Consider the following 20,728-nt stretch of genomic DNA (forward strand, 5'->3'; position numbering starts at 1 on the left):
CCTCCGGAGGCTATCGTGGGGTCGAGCGGTCGAGCCGGCGGTAGCCGTGACATGTGGTTCCACCACCCCTCGCAGGCTTTGCCTCTGACCGCCACCGTTCCCAGGCTGCCTAATGGGATGGAAAGGAAGGTTGGGCGAGCGTATCGAAGCGTGCTCGACCTCGTCGTGGCAACCTGCACGGCAGCGCTGGTAGGCGCGATGAGCGTCGTGCCACCTGACCAAGACGGGTCGCAGGCGTCGTACCGAGCGTGTCGAGACCGTGTCCTGATGTGATCTGTACCTTGCATGGCTGCGCTCCCGGCGTCCCAGCCATCCTTAGCACGGATGGCTGCGAAACAGGGAGCGCAGCCATCCAAGGTACAGATCACATCAGGACACGGTCTCGACACGCTCGGTACGACGCCTGCGACCCGTCTTGGTCAGGTGGCACGACGCTCATCGCGCCTACCAGCGCTGCCGTGCAGGTTGCCACGACGAGGTCGAGCACGCTTCTATACGCTCGCCCAACCTTCCTTTCCATCCCATTAGGCAGCCTGGGAACGGTGGCGGTCAGAGGCAAAGCCTGCGAGGGGTGGTGGAACCACATGTCACGGCTACCGCCGGCTCGACCGCTCGACCCCACGATAGCCTCCGGAGGCTGACTTTGAGGCACAATCATCGGACGACGTCGGCGAGTTGAGTCGCGCTCGCGGTAGCCAGATGACCTCTCATACTAGTATCATCGGCCATGGCCGCAGGAAGCGCGGGGGATTCCGCTGGGAGCAACACGGAGCTCCGTTGGACGCGTTTTCAAGATTAGCGTGTCAGAGTGAATTGGAACTAGCCAGAGAGAAGCCCCACCCCTCCTCCGCGGCCTCTTCTTAGGCCAACATTTGCTGTTCTCTTTCCCTCAGTATATCTGTCTAGGTAGTACAGCCGACGGCGAAAATTAAAGATACGTTGCCATTGGCTCTCTCGCTAGCTGAAATCTTGCTCACCAAGAGCGTCTCAGCCAACCAGCGATCGGCCCGGGCTCGGAGGCGCCCGTGTAGCCAAATAGGGAGACCCCTGTGCGGGTGGCCGCCCGGCCCTGCGTGACAAGGACCTGCGCAACTTTCTCGGCGCCCGTGGTGCTCTCGAGCAGCGCCCGCAGCGCGGCCAGCGTCTCCGGGCGCAGCTCCGACTCGATCGCGGCCGCGCCGGTGCTGCCCGCGTTGCAGCGCGACGAGTTAGTCTTGCCCATCATGCAGCCCGTGCCCAGCTGGGCGGGCATGCTCAGGCCCAGCTTGTGCAGCACAGTGCGCGTGATGGCCTCGACACCACCCGGCGCGACGAGCGTGCCGTAGGGCACGAGCATGAACTGCGACGGTTCGAACGCCTGCTCCTCCAGCCACCACCGCAACTGCGGCGCGTAAAGACTGCCCGAGAAGGGCCCCCAGACGTTACCGCCGCAAGGGTCGCGCCCGGTCTGCAGTACCTCCTCAGCGTAGTCCTGTATGGTGCGCCCCGAGGTGCGCGACCACGCCTTGTTCCAGCCCGCACGGATCCAGTTGTAAAAGGCCGACTGGAGCCGGCCTAGCGGCTCTCGCAGCAACACAATGAAGTGCAGCCGCTGCGAGCACGAGCTCAGCGGGCAGAGCTGCGGCGTGTACTGCTTTGCGATGGCACTGGGCGCCCGCTTGAGGTACAGGATAGGCGTGGCGTCGAAGGATACGGCGCGCTTCTGTTCAGCGCTGCAATTGGGGTAGCCGGAGAGCCACCAGCTCCGGCCGAACCGTTGAATTGAGCCGTCGAAGACGTGCGGCTCCTTTTGGTGCCCCTTGTCCTTGGCCGCGAAATGCATCATACCGGGAATGCGGTAGAGCGTGCTCGCGAACAGCGTCGTTGCCGACTTCTGCGCGCCCAGAAGGAAGAGCTGCGGCGCGAGACGGCCGTCCATGCACAGATTCGCAGTCGCACTGCTGGTGCCAGTGGATCGGGCGACTATGCCGGTGGATCGGGCGACTAGCTCGCCGGACGGTGCTTGCCAAGCCGAGGGTGAAGTAGCAGCAGCGTCGACCTCGGCATGCCCGTTGAACGCCGCGAGCTTCAGACGCCCATCGAGCGCTGAATGCCCGGGCTTGGGTCTGCTGCACGCCGTGAGGGTGGAGAGGTGCCGCCGCCCACGGTTGTTACTGCAGATGGGCTCGCCCGACGCGACAGCACGTTGCAGGCGCAGCCAGCCAGCACTGCTGCTATTGTGGTGCTTACCATCGAGCTGTTTGTACACGTGCAATAGCCACACGGGGCACTGATCGCGGACGGCGGGCGGTGGTATGCGCAGTATGTGCACGGCCTCGGGCAGTGCGTCCAGCAGCAGCGCCCCGAATGGCGAGTAGTTGTCCATGTGCCTCTTGCCATGTGGAGCGATGTCATTCTCCACGATCATGCGCCGCACCGCCCCTGCGACGCCCTCGTCCTGAGACCCGTCGCCGTTTGGCGGGTACCTCTCCAGCAGCCGCTGCCGCATCGCCTTGAAGGCAGCGCGGGGGTAGAGTAGGCGGCCCAACAGCGTGTAGTCGGTGGCTTTGTCTGCAACGAGCCGCATTGAGGGCGCGTTCGCCCTTTCGACGTGGGGTGGGAGCGACGAGAAGGGGCGCGTGACTAGGTAGGGTCGGCCGGACGGGTCGACGAGGTCGGCGAGGGTGACCCCCTCGCAAAGCAGCATATCGCCGTCCATGAACATGACATTCGGTGCGCTTCCGGCGGTGGCGAGGTCGGCGTTGATGTAATCGTAGAACATTGGGAGCCCGTCTGCCATCGTTGTCGTGGACACCACACGAACCCAGCCGTCCAGCTCTGGTAGCCCTTCCAGCATCTCTGCAAACTCGGCAAAATCTTCTGCGGCAATGCCGAGGACAATCTCGCCCACAAACTCGGCCCCATATGCGCGCAGCGAGCGCAGCGTCGACTGAAGGATGCCGAGCCGGATGTCACGCCAGTAGGTGCGAATGTACACGTCGACCGCTCCTGTGCGAGCCTCGCGTGCCAGGCCCTGCTCGCAGCGAGTAATGGATGTCAGCCAGGTCAGTGCTTCTGGACATCTCCAGGTGCCGGAGCCGTCCTGGTTGCGGCATCGCACACCACGCTCCGGTGACAGCTCCGGCGCCCAGCCAGGAGCGCACTTCACCGCGGCAAATGCAAGCAGGCTGAAGCCCAGCATGCACACCACCGTTAGTTAGTGGGGGGCACGTCGACAAGGAACTGTGCTGCGAAGAAAAAAGACGGGACCTCTTCCCCCACTGGTCGCTCGCCCCATCTACAGATGATATGCGCATCCTAGATGCCAAACGCCATCTAGGATGCGTTTTCCATCTAAGCACTAAGGATAATCTCCGGAAGATTTAATCATCTTTACCGATGGCGTGCCCCCCGCGTCTTTTGATAGCCTCTCCCGTGGTGACATCTCAGATGTCGCCGCCCCCGACTTAACCGTTTGTTTGGGGCCCACCGCTGTGTTCTCTCAGTACGTTATGCATGTAGCGATGTAGGTCTTTTCACAAAACTCAAAAGACCGCGAAATTAGCTGTATGTGTTGCAATAGAGCTTAGAGGGCCGTGTACTCAATAGAGCGGGTTGCGCGGACTCGAACATCTTGTAGTCAACACCAACCTCTAGACCTGCTACACCGCGACTCCCGCCTGGCGCGGCGCCTCAAACAGCAGCGCGATCAGCCGGTCCACTTGCTGCAGAAGCCTTCCCTCAGCGGCGACCCCTGTGCTCTCGTTCGCCGCCGCCACCGCCGCAGAGAGCGAGGAGCGCGCGTCCAGCCCCAAATGCGCACAGACCCGCGAGACTTTCTGGCGCCGTGGAAGGTGCCTCCGACGCCTCCTCCCACAGCGTTGTTTGCGGTTGCCGGTGGCGGGGCGGCCGGTGGGGGTCCTAGCTCGAGCGCCGCGAGTCGCATGGTGAGCGCCTCCTCGCGTGCCGTCGCTGCCTCCGCCTCTGCCCTCGCCGCCTCCTCCCGCCCCCTTGCTTCCCCCTCTCGCCCCCTCGCCTCCTCCTCCCTCGCCCTCGCCGCCTCCGCCTGCAACCTCGCCTCTGTTCTAGTGCTCCACGCACCGTCGGGTGCGTGGGCGGTAAGGAGGAGCCGCGCGGCGCGCGCGGCCTTGGTGACTGACAAAAGTTGTTCAGGAATAGACTACAACACTTCGGCGACCGTCGGCGCGCCGATACGCCCGAAATAGCGATGCAATCGAATAACGTAATATCTCGGAGTTGGAGTGTGTGAATGCGCACTCGCGCATTCGATCATGGAGAGGCACGCCCCTCGCTGGGCGTCACACTATGTTCCGCCTCTGACCTCGCCCGTTCCGCCTCTGAGACCCCAACGTCGCCTCGCGAGCCCTCGCCGCCGCCGTGTCTGGGAACCTAACGTAGCCTGGGAGAGCGCCTGCTCGATCGCCGACCGCGTGCTGGACTGCTCAGCCTGCGTCGTCCTGTGTATCTGTATCGGCTGCCCTTAAATTCCATATGAGTAGAGCCGACTGCGGAGGTGAACCGGACCCCCCGTCTCCGGTCGACACACGACAGGCTTCCGAGCCTCTCACACAAAAACGCGGCGGGGGCCACAACGCTCAACTCTCGCCACGCGCCGCCTTGGCCGCCGCCACCGCCTCGTCGATCGCCTTGAACTGCTCGTCGAACCGCGCATTCTGCAGGAAGGGGCGCAAGTCGAAGCGGTTGTCGTCGGGCGAGTAGCTCTCCGCGTGGTAGGACGGCGTGAGCGTCGTCATCTTGTGCCTGCAGGTAGAGACAGCCGAGATGGAGCCGAGACACAGCCGAGAGGTAGCCGGGCGCCGCCCTCTTGTGCCGGTTGATCGCGTGGTAAAAGTAAAAGTCCTTGACCTTCTGCGCGACCTGCTCGTCAAACGTGACCGGCGCGGCGGCGCCCCTCGCGCGGATGGACGGCGTGAGCGCGCGTCCGTCGGCCCAGCGGTCGCGCAGCTTGAGGAAGGTCGAGAGCGGCCCGCACCGCTCGACCTGGTGGGTGGGCGGCACGAGGGCCGGGCGGCCCCTCGGGTGGTTGTGGGAAGGGGGGCGGGGGCGGGGCGGGGGCGGGGCGGGGGCGGGGCGGGGGCGGAGGCGGGGCGGAGGCGGGGGCGGGATGTGTGTGTGGGGGGGGGGGGGGCGGTGCGTCGCAGCGGCGAAGTGCGAGCGAGGGCGGGCGAAGTGCGAGCAGCGGCGGCTTTGCCTTGCGGCAATAGCCCAGCGCGGCCAGCTCGTCGTACGACATGCCCATGTCCTCCTCGTCGAGCTGCGCGCCTGCATCAGTCAGCCCCCGCACCGGCTCAACGCGTCCCCCCATTACGCCCACGCCCCCCCCCCCTTCAGAGCTGCGCGCCTTCGGCGCCCGTCAGCTCGGCGCTGGGGGGCGCGTCGGCGACGCGCGCGAGCACCCCGATCCCTCGCTCGCGTCCGGCCCACTCGAGGAATGCCTGGTTAGAGACGCAAGGTTGGAGACGCAAGGTTGGAGTTGCCAGAGGGCAGTGAACAGACTGCAGCCAGCTCCTCATCCGCACGCTCGAGGGGGCGCCTTGAGGTCGCGCTCTCGGGTAATCTCGGGTAATCTCGGGCAGTCTCAGGTCATCTCGGGCAATCTCGGGCGTACCTTGAGGTCGCGCTTGTTGACGCCGCCGATCGGGTTCAGGTCTGCGGCCGAGCAGTCGTACTTTGTGTAGTAGCCGCGCAACGCCTCGTCGACGTTCGCGGATCCGAGCACGAGGAGCGAGCCGCCCGCCGTCGTCTCGTCGCCTGTGCACAGCTCACCTCTGCTGTCCTCTCTCCTGCACAAGCAGGGAGCCGCCCGCCGTCGTCTCGTCGCCGTCGGTCGCCCACGGCATCAGCTGCGCCATAAAGTACGCCATCACCATCCGGGAGCGGGCCTGTAGTCCCGGGGAATCTCGGGGAATCTCGGGTAATCTCGGGTAACCTCGGGTGAGTACACCATCACCATCCGGGAGCGGGCCTGGATGTGTTGCAGCGCCAAGCTCTAGGAAGTGCCTAGGGAGTGCCTAGGGAGTGCCTAGGAAGTGCCTAGGAAGTGCCTAGGAAGTGCCTAGGAAGTGCCTAGGAAGTGCCTAGGGAGTGCCTAGGGAGTGTCTAGGGAGTGCCTAGGGAGTGCCTAGGGAGTGTCTAGGAAGTGTCTAGGAAGTGCCTAGGAAGTGTCTAGGAAGTGCCTAGGAAGTGCCTGGATGTGCCTAGGGAGTGTCTAGGAAGTGCCTGGATGTTTTGCAGCGCCAGGTTCTGCGTGAGCTCGGCGTAGTCGCGCGGCTTGGTCTTCATCTCTGGCCGCCGCCTGACCGCCTACTCTCGGCTCCTCTCGGCTCCTCGGCTCCTCTCGGCTCCTCTCGGCTCCTCTCGGCTCCTCGGCTGCTCTCGGCTCCTCTCGACTCCTCGGCCCCTCTCGGCCCCTCTCGGCTCAGCTGCTCTACTTCTCAGCTTGAGCGCCTCGCTGCGCACGCCTCCCGAGTGCACCTCCATCGCCGCAAACGTCTCGCAGACGGCAGACCGCATGCCGTCGATGCTGATGGAGGTGTGCAGGCAGCCTATCTGCTCGGCGAGTAGCGCCGCGCGCGCCCGCGTCTCGGCGCCGGAGAACTCGGACGCCATGTAGCAAGTCACGAGCACCTAAGTCTCGGCTACTCTCGGCTAATCTCTGCTGATCTCGGACGCCGTGTAGCAAGTCGCGAGCACCTAGCCGCAACCGCAGGTCAGTCGGGCGGCGTGCGATGCTACGCCGAGAGGGGCCGAGAACAGCCGAGAACAGCCGAGAGGGGCCGAGAGGGGCCGAGAGGAGCCGAGAGGGAGCCGAGAGGGAGCCGAGATGAGCCGAGCTGAGCCGAGCTGAGCCGAGCTGAGCCGAGCTGAGCCGAGAGGAGCCGAGGCCGAGCTCACCTTGCCGCACAAGTCGCGCCAGTCGGGCGGCGTGTAGTCGGCCCGCTTGGTGACGCGCCGCACCTACTCTCGCCTCGCCTCGGATGGTCCTCGGCTCCCCTCGGGCCTGCAGCCGGTGTCGCTTGGTGAGACACGTCGGCGAGTACGCGCGACCGCGACCGCTCCGATCCCGCGCCCAGCTCCTCGACAACTCGCTGGCACATGATCGCCACCTTCCCACAAGCAACGACTCGGACTCAGGTCCGGATCAGGTCCGGAGGAGGGGACGGCTCTGCCCCACAGGGCCGCCACCAGAGCGGCGGTCGAGCTCGAGTCAGCGCCGCCCGAGAGGGGGAGGAAGTAGCCGCGCTGCCCCGAGCGGCGCAAGTAGTCCCACAGCCACCCCGACGGCCCAAGGGCGATCTCCTAGACTCTTCTCGAGCACCGGCTGAGACACCGTCCTCGCGCCCCTCGGCACGGCCCGGCAAACGTAGTGGCTTCGCTCTCCTCCATGGCGCTGTGCAGCCGCGGCGGCGAGGGGCGCGACGGCGCACTGCAGAGCTGGTCCGCGTACCTGCTCAGGATCCGCACCCCCGTGATCGGCCGTCTGGTTAGCGGGGCCCGGCACAGCTGGTCCGCGCACGGAAGCGTGAGCGCAAAGTCGACCTCGACGCGAGGGATCGAGGCGGCGGAGGCCGCCTGGACTGAATTGAGGAGGGATGGGCGCGGAGCTGACTACTCCATCGATGCCGCCGTGTTCCGCCTGGCTCGAGCGCGCTATGAAGCTCGCCCGGAAGGCGCGGACGTCCGACAGCGAGACTGTCGCGACGACCACCTCCACCTGCACCGACCGATGGCGAGTACTGAGGCGTTCATTCACTGAGTCAGAGTCGCGACGACCACGCTGCACCTCGTCCAGGCCCTCGAACTGCGACCCTACTTTATTTGGGTACTGGGTTTGGACCGGGTCGGTAGGGTACTGCACCCCCTCGAACGGGGAGCCCTGCGCGACGCACTCGCCGTTCACCCACGCCATCGCGCAGCCGTCGAAGTACAGCCGCCCGCCGTCGCAGCCCTTTTGGTTGGCGTAGAGGTAGACGCCGCCCGCCTAGCGGAGGCCGGGTCACTCTCGGGTGAGTCTCGGGCGATCTCGGGACGACCTCGGGTCGATCTCGGGCGATCTCGGGAGATCTCTCGGATGATCTCGAGTCAACCTCGGGTGAATCTCGGGCGATCTCGGGTCGATCTCGGGCGGCTCGCAGTGCCTTTGCGGTCGCGCCGCGCACGAGATCGATCCTACACGAAGCCTCCGAGAAGGGTCCGAGAAGGGTCCGAGAAGGGTCCGAGCCGGTGCGGCGACGCGCGCTCCTCGTCTGCAGCTTGCGGAGCTGGTGGTGTGAGCCGGAGCCGTTCGCGATGATCTCGACGCCGTCCAGAGAGAGGGCGATGTGCGGCGCGAGCGGCGTGAAGAGCTCCTGAGAGTATAGATGGCTGACAGTGAGGAGGAGGAGTGAGCATCGGAACAGGGATGGCGCGGCCAGAGGGGAAGAGCGCCTCGCAAGTCTCAAAGGCGAGGGCGGTGTCGAGCGCCTGAGAATAGGAAGGAGGAGGGTGGAAGACTCGGAGCCACGCATGGCCGTCAACGGCGAGTGTCGAGCGCCGCGACGGCGAAGATGCCGATTGGCACTGTCCGCTGGCCGGTCAACTCGCGGACGATGCGCGGCAGGTAGTACTGCTCGAGAGCGCCGTAGCCAGGAGAGGTGGGGTCGATGAACCAGGGCGTGAAGTACCGCATCTCGCGGTAGTTGCCGTCGTTGGCGAGGCACACCTTTGGCCGCACGCCCACCACGCGCCGGTTGAGCAGCACGACGCGGCAGTTGTACGAGACGTTCCGGTGCATCACCGGCATGCCGATGTCGCAGAGGATGCCGTCGGTGAGGTCTGAGGCGAGCAGCGCGGCTAGCGACTCCCACGCGTGCGCAAGCGTGTCCGCCTCGAGGAACGAGTCCTCGCACGAGTAGCCCGTCACCTCGAGCTCCGGCCCGGTGCGGAAGGTGCACCCTGCCGCCTTGGCCTCGCGGATGGACGCCTCGATCCGCTCCAGGTTGCCGCGGAAGTCCATCGCCCACTGGTTGAGGTTGCATGTGGCTAGTCGAGCGAGCGAGGACATGACCGACCGTCCCGCGGCCTTATCGCCCGGACAAGCGGCCGACGCTGCGCTTCGCGTGGGTTCTGCCCCTGAACTTGGTCGGTACTCGAGCCCGAGCCAGATTGTTCTTCCTTTCTACCTAACCTAACCTAGCGCCTCCTCCTCCGCCTCCTCCTCGCACCGCCAAAGCAAGCGCCGAGTCCGCGGTCGCCCGGCGACGCCGGCCGAAACGCCTTCGGGACGCGCTCGTCGAAGAGCTCGAGCCAGAGCCTCTCCATCGAGTGCGCCCAGGTGAGGGTGCCCACAGAGCCGCAAGCCCTCTCCACTGTAGCGACGCGGTGAATTTGCTCAAACGCCCACAGGGGCTGCGCGCGGATCTGGAAGCGCGAGGCGGCGAAGGTCGCCGCCCTTGGCCACGTCACGGTGCGGCTCCGCGCGCTCAGGTTTGTGGCCATCAGCCGCTCCTGCATCGCACTCATGGATTTGTACCAGTAGTAATTTCCCTGGCGGTAGCTGTTCTCGCGCAAGTAGTCGCACATGCAGCTGCGGCGGGAGAGGGGCCTGTCTGGGCCCCACAGCTTTTTCCACTCCCTGAGCTGCGGCCGGAGGATGTCCAGGTTGCCCCAGGGAGCCGGCCGCAGCTGAGTTCGGTCGTCCTGCAACGATCAGGCCGACGGTAACGTTGGGGTGTGGGGGCCGTGGGGGCCTGCGCGCGCGCCCATGACCTGCGAGAAGATGACCACGTTTGGCAGGTTCTCCCAAAAGTCGATCACGAACTGCAGGTAGCCAACGACCTCGCGTGAGCCTCCCTGCTTCCGCCCGGCCGCTTGCCCATAATTTGGAAGCACGGCAAAGTACTTGAGGACTGGCCGCTCTGCAGGCGGCCGCGGCCCGCAGGTGCAGCCACTCGGACAGCCTTGCGGTGGTCTGTGTATCTCCGCCCGCCGGCACTGATGCTTGATACGCAAGTGCGAGTCGACGTACGCCGGCGTCATCGGCTCGCTGCTCGTCGCCCCCGCCTCCTCCCTCCACCCCCGACGTACGGTGGTGAGATGGGAGCGGTTCCCGCTCAAGCGCGTGAGGTTCTGGCAGGCCCCGCTCGGCAGCCTCCGCAAACACGCCTGAGCTTCGGCCTTGGCCTCGTCCAAGTAGCCCTTGTGGTAGATGACGAGGTCGAGGATGCCGCCGGGCAGAGTGCGCAGCCAGTCGAGCGACGAACGGAAAGACACGATCACAAGTGTGGCATTCGTTCCCCACTGCACATCCCTCGGCCGGGTATGTTGCGGCCACGTGGGCCCCCAGCGATGCAGCAGATCGACGCGAGCCGGGGGCAGCGCGCGCGTGCGCTCGAGGCATCGGCTGTAGAGGACGCATCTGCCGACGCCAGGCGGAAGCTGCAGGGGCGGCTGCGGCGGCGGCGGCGGCGGCGGCGAGCGTATGGTGGTGCGACTCCGTCGGCTCTGCCTCGCCTCAGAATCCCCTGTTGGGTAGACGAACGCCGCAGCTCGGCAGAGGCTAGAGCTTGCGCACGCCGCCTCACAAGAGGTTCGCCTTACCCCCTCCACTGTCTGTATCACGGCGCCCGGCGACTTGGCGCACCCTGCTGCGGGTGTGTAGTCAAACTCTCCTTCTCCTGTCGAGCGCAGGCCAAGGCTGCCATTCGCCGTTATCAGCTCTGGCACCGGCTGACTTGGCACTGGCCGACTTGCTGCAGCCCAACGAGCCATTCAGTCTACTGTATTCAATCGCCGATGCGCCCGCGCAAGTTCGGCGCCGAATTCATAACTATTTGTTTCGGTTTTAGGTTTGTTGTTGGCAAATCAAGATACAGAGCTCACACAGAATCACAGCGGGAGGAAAGCGGCTAGTCGCAATTCCTGGGGTCCTTGTGGCGGGCTGCCACCCTGTCCAGAAAGGCACAGGTGCCAATCTGTCTGGGGTCTCTCGAGGGTCTCTCGACCGAGTCTATGAATTCATAACTATTGATGCGCGCGCGTTGCGCTGGGTTTCTGCGCATGGGATACGTGACGCCGCTTGGGGGGAGGATTGAGAGGACCAAGTTTAGGTAGCCTAGAAACCGGCCAAGACCTGGTCGGCGGGGTCGTCGTCCTCCCGGCCCGTTTGAGCGCGGAGGCTCAGAGCCGGAGGGTGGCTGGCTCATGTTCATGTAGGACAGTAAAGGACCAGAGACGCTGAGTTCACGCGAACGCTCGCAAGGGACGTAGGACCGTGACAAGATTGAGCACAAGCAAGGAAGCTCGAGTATTGACATTGGGGGCACGGCGCAGGATGCGCCGTGCTAGTACACCGTGTGTAGCGTGTGTGAAGGGTAGCACAGGCGTCCGAATTCAGACGCGGCCGGCTCCCTCGACGGGGGACTAGCACTAGCCGTCTTCGTTTCCACGTTGTCCCTTGGCGCTTGGGTCCCTGCTCGCTGCTGCTCCTAATCTCTTCGTACACCCACCTGCTGATCTCCGCAAAGTTCTGCTCCCTCCCTCGTGTCGCCCTGCCCCCTGCGCGTTTCCTCCGCTTCCCGGTCGTCTGTTCTGCGTTCCTCCCAGATACGGCGTGTCTCGATCGTTTGCAGCAGTGCACTGCGAGCACTTGGAGCGCGAAAAAGGTACACTGTATTTTTCTGGCGAAGCTGGAAGCGCTTTTCCCCCCTCCTGCTCAGACACTCACTCTCCTCTCTCTTCCCCCCTTTTTACCCCCCCCCCCCCCCCTTCCTCCTCACGCCCGCGCCGCCACCTGGCGGAGGTCAATCACGTGCACGTGCGGGTACTGTGGGTCGGTAGCGCGGAAGCCCCACCGCGTGTAGAGGCCTTCGATGCCAGAGGTGTCCCGGGCAAAGAGGTAGGGAGCGACCCCTGCGTAGCATTGCAGCCACTTGAGCATCAAGGTGATGAGGGCGGTGGCATATCCTTGCCTGCGGTGCGCCTCCGCAGTCTCGATCTCAAACAGCTCGAGGGTGCACGGCGAAGGCATCTGGCTGGCGTGCTCGTGCTCCAGCACGTCAGATGGGAAGCCGAGCGATGCGTACACGAGCGCAGTGGCTAGGACCTCGCCGCCTGCAGTTAGCGAAAAGGCGAGAGAGCCAAACGGCGTGGCGCCGATCGCGGGGCCAGCAGCGTGCTGCTTCCAGAGCCCGCTCGCCTCGTCAAACTCGGGCGCATCTGCCGTGAGCAGAGCCAGCTTGATCTGCGTGCCCACCTTCAGGCTGGGGTTCGCCTGTCCTCCCGCTCGTCGTCCGGCTCGGGTACTGCTGGCGCAGGCGATGAGGGTCAACCCGAGAACCTTCATTACCGCCTGGGCCGGGGCACGTGTCGTTTCTTTTCCGGAAATTTCCGGTATAAACACAAGTGTAGCTACACGTGGGGGAAAGCTCTTTAAAGCATATTGGCAACACCTACAGACACTACAACACAATGCGGAGGTGCCCCGGGCGGTAGCACGCGCCAAATCCAGCTGGCCCGGGCTAAACGGGTAACGGCGAGCCCGCCCCCAGGAAACGCTGCGCGGCCCCGCACCCCCCCCTCCGCGCCCGCTCCTGGCGGACGGCCGGTGCGTAATGTCTTGGAGCCTCTCCTCCTCCTCCTCCTCGGCCTCGCGGGTCTCCTCCGCCGAGAAGAAGATGGCCGCCTGCCTCGATGACTGGCGGCTCGAGGCTGCGAATGTCGGCGATGACGAGGCCCGAAGGTCTCAGCTCCGGGAGGCGCTAGAGGCGGATATCAAGGAGGAGCTACGGGCGACGGCGCAGCAGCGCAAGACTGGGAGCGATGCGACCGCCCGGCTGTACAAGGACGCGCAACGCCGGGCCAACAAGTCTCTGGCCGGCGCCGCGCCACCGGCCGGCACGCCCCCTTCCCCCAAGGACGCCGCGGCGCAGGCGCGCAGCGCGGCGCTCCTCTCCGAGATGGAGGCGCGCAAGCAGTCCGAGGCGCATTCGCTCAACCTCAAGTCGGGCTTGCGCGAGGTGCCCGCTCTCTACCGGGTGGGGCGGCCGGCGTCGCCGTTGCCAGACAAGAGCTACCAGGAGCTGCTGTACGAGGAGGGGATGCTGGGCAAGGAGGAGCGCGAGCGTTGGCGGAGCGAGTCGTGCACGCTGCTAAAGGCGTGCGAGCAGCGCGAGTGCACCTTCTCCCCCTCCATCAACGCCCACTCGCGCGCCCTCGCCAGCGGGACGCCGTCACTGCGGAGGCGTGCGGCAGAGGTGCTAGAGGAGCAGCGCGCGAGGCGGCAGCAGCTCGTGCACACTGTGGAGTTGGCGCAGCGGCCCGACCCGCCACGGTCGCAGCGGGGCGCATCGTCGCTCTCCGTTAGCAGCGGAGGGACGAGCGGCGGCCGCACGCACGAGCAGGTTGTGTCGGAGCTGGCGCGGCGCGGCGAGCAACTGGAGAGGAAGAAGCAGGAGGCGCGCGCCGCGGCCGAGGCTGAGGCGCGGGCTGGCGAGACCTTCTCGCCGGTGGTGAGGCCCCGCGCGCGGTCGGCCTCCGGCACAAAGGAAGGGACAGGAAGCGGGCAGGTGGCGGTGGGCGAGCGGCTCCACGCGCTGGCGCATGCTCCGCCCTCACCCGCCGCCACCACCAAGCCGCTCAAGGAGAATCGGCCGCTCAGCGCAAAGGGCGAGCAGCTGCTCGTTGACGCACTCTACGGCGACGCCGCCGAGCATCGCGCGCGGCGGGAGGCGAAGCAGCGCGAGGCGGAGGAGTCGCTGCAGGAGGAGCGCACGCGCTCGCGCCTCTCGTCGCGCTCTCGCCGACTCGCAAAGTCGCGGGGCACGCGTGAGATCGCGGCGCTGTACGCGGAGGCTGGCGCGTCCACGGCAGAGGGCGGCGGGCTCGACCTGCCGCAGTTCCTCGCGGTGCTCTGCAAGATGGGCCTCGCGCGCGCTGGCGCCTCGCGGCCCTCCACGCCTCTCACCTCGCGCAGCCCCGGCTCTCCGCAGCGCCGCCTGGCGGAGACGCCGCCAGCCTCCAGGAGCGGAGGACGGCAGGGAGAGGTTGCGCACGCCGCGGCCGCGCTCCCACGTCCTCGCGTCTTGGCCGCTAGGCGCGAGACAGCGTTGGCAACGCCGGTTGCCGTGACGGGGGAGCAGCGCGACGTGGCGGGCCAGCTGTGGCGCGCGCTCGCCTGCGGCGAGCGGGTGCCGCTGTCTCGCTTCGCGGCCTTCATGCTGGACGACCACCCGGTCGACGGCTTCTCTCCGGCGGCGCGCCGCTCGGCCTCCTGCGGCACAGAAGACTTGTCGCCGGCAGCGCGGCACGCCACCCTGTTTTCCGATAGGCGGCGATCTCGCTCAAGCAGCAGTCCCTCGCGGCCAAGCGGATTGGTCAGGTCAAGGAGGGCGCGCTCCCGAGCCCCGAGGAGCCAACCTTCACGCCGCAGACGAGGCGCTCTGCCAAGGGCGCGGAGGGGCGCCCCGCTCACTCGGAGCACGCCATCTTTGAGCTGCTCTACAACGACGCTGCCGAGGGGCGCGCCAAGCGCGAGGTGAGGCGGCTGCAGGCCAGCCGCGACCTGATGGCCAGCTGCACCTTCTCGCCGGAGGTTGGCAAGCTCTCTCGCTGGGAGCGGGTGGAGGCGCTGCACGCTGCGGAGCTCGAGTCGCCAGGGAAGGGGACGGGCTCCTCGGCGCGCCTGAGCGCCTAGTCGCTCGGTGTGTGCGGGGCTGGCGGCCGATAGAGTGAGTGGGAACCTGCCCACCGCTCTCTATGGACCGCTCCGCGCTAAAATTCTTTTTGCTATACTACATCCTGACGTATATCGTCCACCATACTGTACTGTAATGGCTGCCAAAGTCGAGCTCGCGTCCAGCAGCGGCGGCCCTCCAGCGGCGGAGGCCGCGCCGCCTGCCTCCGCGCCTGCGTGGCCGCCACTGCACGCGCTGGCCACGGCGCAGCCGCCGGCGCTCGACGCGGCTGCGCTGTCGCACATACACGCGCAGCAGATCCTGCTGCAGGAGCTGCAGGTTCGCGCGGCTGCAGAGGCGCGCCGCGGACTCAGTGCAGCCGCGCTAGCGCCACGCGATTTGCCGCGCTCACTCTCCGAGCCTGCCACCAGGCGGCTCGCGCTGTCGGCCTCTCTCCGATGGCGGCGCTGCAGGCTCTGCCGCACCTGTCTGATCTGCCATGGGTGCGCCGCGCCGCGCCCGCGCGCGCATCGGAGCCCACGCCGCTGCTGCGCAGCGCACATCGCGCGGAAAAGAGCTCTCCCTTTCCCGCCGTAGCCACCGCGCACGCGCCCACCCCCGCATTTGCCTCTGCGCAGCCATCAATGATGCCCTCGGTCGACTCGCACGCTGCGGCGCTGGCGCTGGCCGCGGCAGGCACGGGCGTGCAGGGTGTGCAGGGCGTGCAGGGGGCGGCGGCGGCGGCGGCATGCAGTGCTCTGATACCGGCGGCGGCCGAGTCCTCTGCGTCTGCTGCGTCTGGTGGCGGCTCTGCGGCCGGCGGCGGCTCTGCGGCTGCGGCCGGAGGAGAGGAGGAGGAGCAAGACTACACGTGCACCGTCTGCCGCAAGGTCTTCAAGCGCGAGATGAACCTCGTCTTCCACATGACGACCCACCGGCCAAAGCAGCCGCAGTCCGAGACGGCGGACACGGTGCGCCCCGCCGCCGCCGCGCGCCCTTCTCCCCCGCCCTCTCCCCCGCCCTCTCCCCGCCCCGCCCGCTCGCCACCGGGCAGACGAGCACGCGCCCGCGGCCGTCGTGAGCTGCCGCCGCCGCGCCGCACGCGCCTCACCGTCCCACCGCCGTGTTCAGGGCGCGCAGGCGGACAACGGCCTGGAGCCGGTGACGTGCCAGGACTGCGGCAAGACGTTTGGCACAAAGTACCAGGCGAAGAAGCACTACCTGCGCCGCCACTTCAAGGGGGAGCGCCCCTTCCCGTGCACAAAGTGTGGCAAGCGCTTCGTCGTGCGCGAGGACCTGACGATGCACATGAAGTCGTGCGGCAACATCTACGAGTGCGGCTCGTGCAAGGTGAAGCTCTGCTCGCTCGGCGCGCTCAAGCGGCACTGCAAGCATTTTGGACACGTGGCCCTCTCCCACGAGCCGCGCGCGGAGGAGCCGATGACCGACGGCGCCGCCGCCGCCGCCGCTGCCGCCGCCGCCGCTGCCGCCGCCGCCTACTTCCCCAGCGGAGGGCTGCCGCCCGGCACGATGCTGCCCGACCTGGCGGGCGGTGGCGCCTTGGGCGGTGGCGCCTTCTCGGCCGGCCTCGGCGGCGCTCCGGTGGGTGCCATCGTGCGGCAGAGCGCGGCGGAGCAGATGGCGGTCCACTTGGTGGCGCAGGCGGAGGCGGCAAAGGCGCAGGCGGCGCAGGGGACGCCCCACTTGGGCATGAGCATGCTGAGCGCGGCGTCAAACGGGCAGTTTGCCTCCCCGGCCCTGCACGTGTCGGGGCAGCCGGCGGCGGCGCTGCCCGGCGAGCCCCCTGCCGCCGCCGGCATTGGCTCCGATTGGCTCACCGCCGACGGCACGAGCGAGGACCGGCTCGCGGCGCAGACGCTCGTGCTCTCAGCCTCGTCGGGCAACATCAAGGCGCTCGCCGAGGCGGAGTGAGGGGCGCCTCCGCGGGGCACCAAGCGCCGAGTACACGGGCCGCCCGGACCTCGCCGCCCGGACCTCGCCGCCGCCATCTTGATGTCCATAGCATCCCCATGTCTCGTTTGCCGTCGGGCGACAGTTGCATGCACCGCGGCCGCATGCCGCATCATTTGCCGCGCATGGGCGAGGTAGGAACCGGCCGCGGTTCTGGCCATCATGATTGGAGTTTGGCGTCTCGTTTCTCGCATCCGCCGGAGGGCGGCCTCCGCTGTTTCTTGGGGTAGTATGTCTCGTTGTGCACAGAGAGCCCGGCCACGCGGGGCCTCGGCATCGCCTTTCCGTAGAGGGAGGGCGCGAGGTCGCGAAGTTGGCCGGGCTGTCTTTTTATGGGTGAGAGTTGCGAGTTTTTTTTCTTTTTTGCGCACAACACTGGGCACGGGACTGGCGCGCACTGGCACTAACACAGCCTCACAGGTACGCAAGCGTGTAATTCTTTTTTGCACTACAAACACGCCGCCGGAAGCGAGCGCGCGCTCGGCCCTGGCGATTTGGCGATGGCTTCGCAAGCTGGGACAGCCAAGCGCAAGGACACTCAGGTGTGCTCCGCCGCTGCAGCGCCTCAGAGCCGCGCGTCGGCGCTGTGCCTTCCCCTGACCGCCTCCTCCGGCCGCGTGCGTCGCAGGAGATCGGCGAGGCGCTGGCTGCGCGCGTCGCAGCGCTAGCGGGCGACAACGCTATCCTGGCGGGCGATGCTATCCTGGCGGGCGGTAGCGTGACTGTCGACGTCTGCTGCGGTGTGGCTGACGAGGGCTTCCGAAGGGGAGCCCACGAGCTGGCGTTCGCGGTGATCCGTGCGAGTCTGCACAAGCATGGCCTCGAAAACGACAAGCTCTGCCGCCGCTACTTCTTCCTGCTGGACACGGTGGTCAAGGCGCGCATGTCCGCAAAGAAGAAGGAGCCGCCCAAGATGCTCTACTTGCGCGAGATGCTGGGTCGGGTGCCGGAGGTGCTCTCGGGCCAGCTCGCCCTGCTGGGCGGCGTCGACGGGGTCAAGGCGGGGGAGCGATGCGTGCTGATGAAGGAGCGCGGCGTGATGGTGATCGGGCTCTCGCGGCTGGAGTGGCGGCTGCTGCTCGAGAAGCAGGCGGGCCCAAAGATGGAGATGCAGATGATCTCGGGGGTGGAGGAGGCGGTGGTGCGCGGTCTCTCGTTGAGCGAGAGCATGTCGGACGATCAGGCCGACCTCAAGCTGAGCTGGAACGCGTGGGCGCTCAAGCTGTGCGAGGCTGAGGAGGGCACGCCCCAGCTGCGCGGCAAGTGCCTGCTGCAGCGCACGGTGCTGCTGCTGGCGCAAAACAGCTTCCAGAAGGCCATCGACAGCAGCGGCGAGGTGATGCGGATCCAGCCGGCCAACAAGCACGCGGCCGCGCTGAACGCCACCGCGCTGCACAAGATCGGGCGCAAAAAGGAGGCGGCGTCCGCGGTGACCGAGCTGATCGGCGCGTTTCAGCGGTCCGAGAACCAGCACGTCCAGGACGAGCTCGGCGCGCCGCTCGAGCTGGTCGTGTCGCTGCTGGTGGAGATGCACCGGACCAAGGAGGCGCTCCGCCTCCTCTCGCAGCTCCTCTCGCGCGTGTCCGGCCCGCGCCACCAGCCCCTCTTCTTTGGGCTCGCGCGGCTCTACGCCAAGCACGGCCTGAACAAGGACGCGCTAGTGCTCAAGCTGCCGCAGCTCTGCACGCGGCCGCCCAACCGGCGGACGTGGGACCTGCTCAAGTCGATGACGGAGTACCTCCCCGCGGCGGTGGAGCAGCTGCTGCAGTCCTACATCGACGAGGCGGGCCCCGGACGCTTCACGCACGTGCCGCTGATCACCGAGGTGATGTGCAAGATGCCGTTTGGCGCGCACGGCTCGGCCGCCAAGAAGGCGCTCAAGCTGCTGCAGCGCTTTGGTGCGCAGGTGACGCCTGACCGGCCGGAGGACCTCAAGATCATCGTCGAGGACTTGCGCGCCTTCATGTCGTCCAACATCCCGCCGACGGTGAGCGAGCAGTTCCCTCGCGCCATCGAGTCGCTGCTGCTCTCGTACTGCGAGGCGCTGACGGCGCAGCACACTGCCGACGCGTGGGAGATGCCTGGCGACCTGATGAAGCGCGCCTTCGACGGGCAGACACCCGCGGTGCTGCTCGAGCAGCTGCAGCGCTCGTGCCTCCGCCTGCCGCTGACGTCCGAGAAGACGCTCTGGGTCGTCTTCCGCCACCTGTCGCCCGACTCGGGCGTGGCGCTCGTGCGGACTTGGCTGCTGATGAATGCCGCGGCCGCCGACGTCGACCGGATGGAGCGGTGCGCTCGGCACGTCCACACGGCGAAGGGCGAGCACGCCGCTGCGCTCGACTTGCTCCGCTGGGCGGAGTCGCGGGGGGTGCGGATCCCGGCCGAGTCGGCGCAGAGGTGGCGGGAGCTGTATCTCACTGTCTTGCGGTCGACGGCGGAGGAGCGTGCGACGACGATGACGCGCGGCGGCGCCTTAACCAGCGGCGGCCTCGACATGGCCACGCCCGCTGTGGACGACGGTGGGTCGGAGGAGGGGGAAGGGATGGAGCTGACCACGTTCCCCCACTACCGCTCGCAGCTGGCGCAGTTCGAGATTCCGCTGCGCAACATCACGCTGACGGAGCGCGGCATGCTCGCAGAGAAGATGAACGGGCAAAGCGTGCCGCGGGGGTCCGATGGCGGCGCCGGCGAAGGATCGACAGTGGAAGCGGAGGAGGAGAGCGAGGCACGTGCCAGGATCGATGCCGCCGTCAAACGGCGAGAGCTCGTCGAGGAGGCTCGCGCAGAGCAAGATAGGCTTGCCGCTCCGCTCTGCAGGCCAGGAGGGAAAAGATCGAGAGACTGCTCAGCGCTGCAGCGGAGGAGGAGAGCGAGGCACGTGCCAGGCTCGATGCCGCTGTCAAATGGCGAGAGGACTTGGCGGAGATGGCCATCAAGGCCGAAACGGCAGCACGGGAGATCTCCGAGGAAGTAGCGCTCTACTCAAGATCGGTGCGCGACCTGGCCGCCGCCTCGGCGGAGGCAGAGGCGTCGGCGCGGCGGCTGCTCGATGAAGAGGAGGGGCGTCTCCAGGAGGAGGGGCTTGAGGCGCCGCCCTCGTGCGCGGCTCCCGTGAGCTATGCGGCTGCGCGGCGCGACCTCGAGGAGGCTCGCGCAGAGCAAGAGAAGCTTGTCGAGCACGCCTCCGCTCTGCAGGCCAGGAGGGAAAAGATCGAGAGACTGCTCAGCGCTGCAGCGGAGGAGGAGAGCGAGGCACGTGCCAGGCTCGATGCCGCTGTCAAACAGCGAGAGATGGCGGAGCTGGCCATCAAGGCCGAAGCGGCAGCACGGGAGATCTCCGAGGAAGAAGCGGTCTACTCAAGCGCGGTGCGCGGTGAAGAGGAGGGGCGTCTCCAGGAGGAGGAGGGGCTTGAGGCGCCGCCCTCGTGCGCAGCTCCCGTGACACCAGACCCGCAGCTCCAGGCGGAGCGGGCCAAGGCGCAGCAGCTCCAGGCGGGGCAAGCGGAGCGCCAGCTGCTCGAGGAGCTCGCCGCGGCGGAGCGGGCGGAGCGCGAGCTTTTCGAGGATTCTGCGGCGGCGAAGGCGCATGCCGAGGCGGCACGCGCGCAAGAGGCCGAGCTAGCACAGGAGGCCGCTCGCGCAGCCGCCGAGGCTCAGAAGGCAGCCGAGACAGCGGCTGCAAGGGCGGCGCAGCAGCAGCAGGCTGCGGCGGCCGCGGCCGCGGCGACCGCGGCAGCGGCGTTGCAGTCGGCCATTGACGTGGGCGAGCTGCAGGGCATCAGAGACGCCATTGCTGAGCACGCGGAGGCTGCCGAACGCGGTCAGAGGTCGGCAGTCCTTCAGCACGCGCGGCGGCGGCGGGATGAGTTGGCCGAGGCACAGCGGAGGGCGGCCAAGGCGCAGAAGGTGGCCAGGCAGAAGGAGAAGAAGGAGGAGGCACGAGCGCAGGCGCGGGCGGCGGAGGCAGCAAGAGCAGAGAGCGAGGCCGCGGCCAGGGCGGCAGAGGAGGCGCGGGCAGCGGAGGCGCGGGCAGCGGAGGCAAGGGCGGCGGCAGAGAGGGCGGAGTCGGAGAGGGCGGAGTCGGA

General features: G+C 67.2%; 2 protein-coding genes across 2 annotated transcripts; one reads left to right on the top strand and one right to left on the bottom strand.

The window, feature by feature from the left end:
• Nucleotides 1–4,463: 4,463 nt before the first annotated feature.
• EMIHUDRAFT_453721 (hypothetical protein) lies at nucleotides 4,464–10,038 on the bottom strand (the record flags this gene model as incomplete). Its single annotated transcript, XM_005757316.1, has 18 exons — nucleotides 4,464–4,761; nucleotides 4,832–5,001; nucleotides 5,213–5,275; nucleotides 5,355–5,456; nucleotides 5,630–5,772; nucleotides 5,843–5,903; nucleotides 6,523–6,648; nucleotides 6,916–6,978; nucleotides 7,050–7,127; nucleotides 7,207–7,320; nucleotides 7,402–7,468; nucleotides 7,538–7,593; nucleotides 7,658–7,735; nucleotides 7,805–8,002; nucleotides 8,419–8,484; nucleotides 8,561–9,042; nucleotides 9,225–9,699; nucleotides 9,769–10,038. 18 exons carry the CDS (start codon nucleotides 10,036–10,038, stop codon nucleotides 4,596–4,598), a joined length of 2,778 nt encoding a protein of 925 aa, XP_005757373.1. The 3' UTR covers nucleotides 4,464–4,595.
• A 4,765-nt stretch (nucleotides 10,039–14,803) lies between these two features.
• Nucleotides 14,804–16,739, top strand: EMIHUDRAFT_453722 (hypothetical protein). Its single transcript, XM_005757317.1, has 5 exons — nucleotides 14,804–15,029; nucleotides 15,104–15,643; nucleotides 15,804–16,076; nucleotides 16,296–16,436; nucleotides 16,530–16,739. The coding sequence occupies exons 1-5, from the start codon at nucleotides 14,829–14,831 to the stop codon at nucleotides 16,602–16,604; spliced, it is 1,230 nt and encodes a 409-aa protein (XP_005757374.1). The 5' UTR covers nucleotides 14,804–14,828; the 3' UTR covers nucleotides 16,605–16,739.
• Nucleotides 16,740–20,728: the final 3,989 nt, after the last annotated feature.

The sequence above is a fragment of the Emiliania huxleyi genome (genome assembly GCF_000372725.1).
Source record: "Emiliania huxleyi CCMP1516 unplaced genomic scaffold EMIHUscaffold_91, whole genome shotgun sequence".
Lineage (NCBI taxonomy): Eukaryota > Haptophyta > Isochrysidales > Noelaerhabdaceae > Emiliania > Emiliania huxleyi.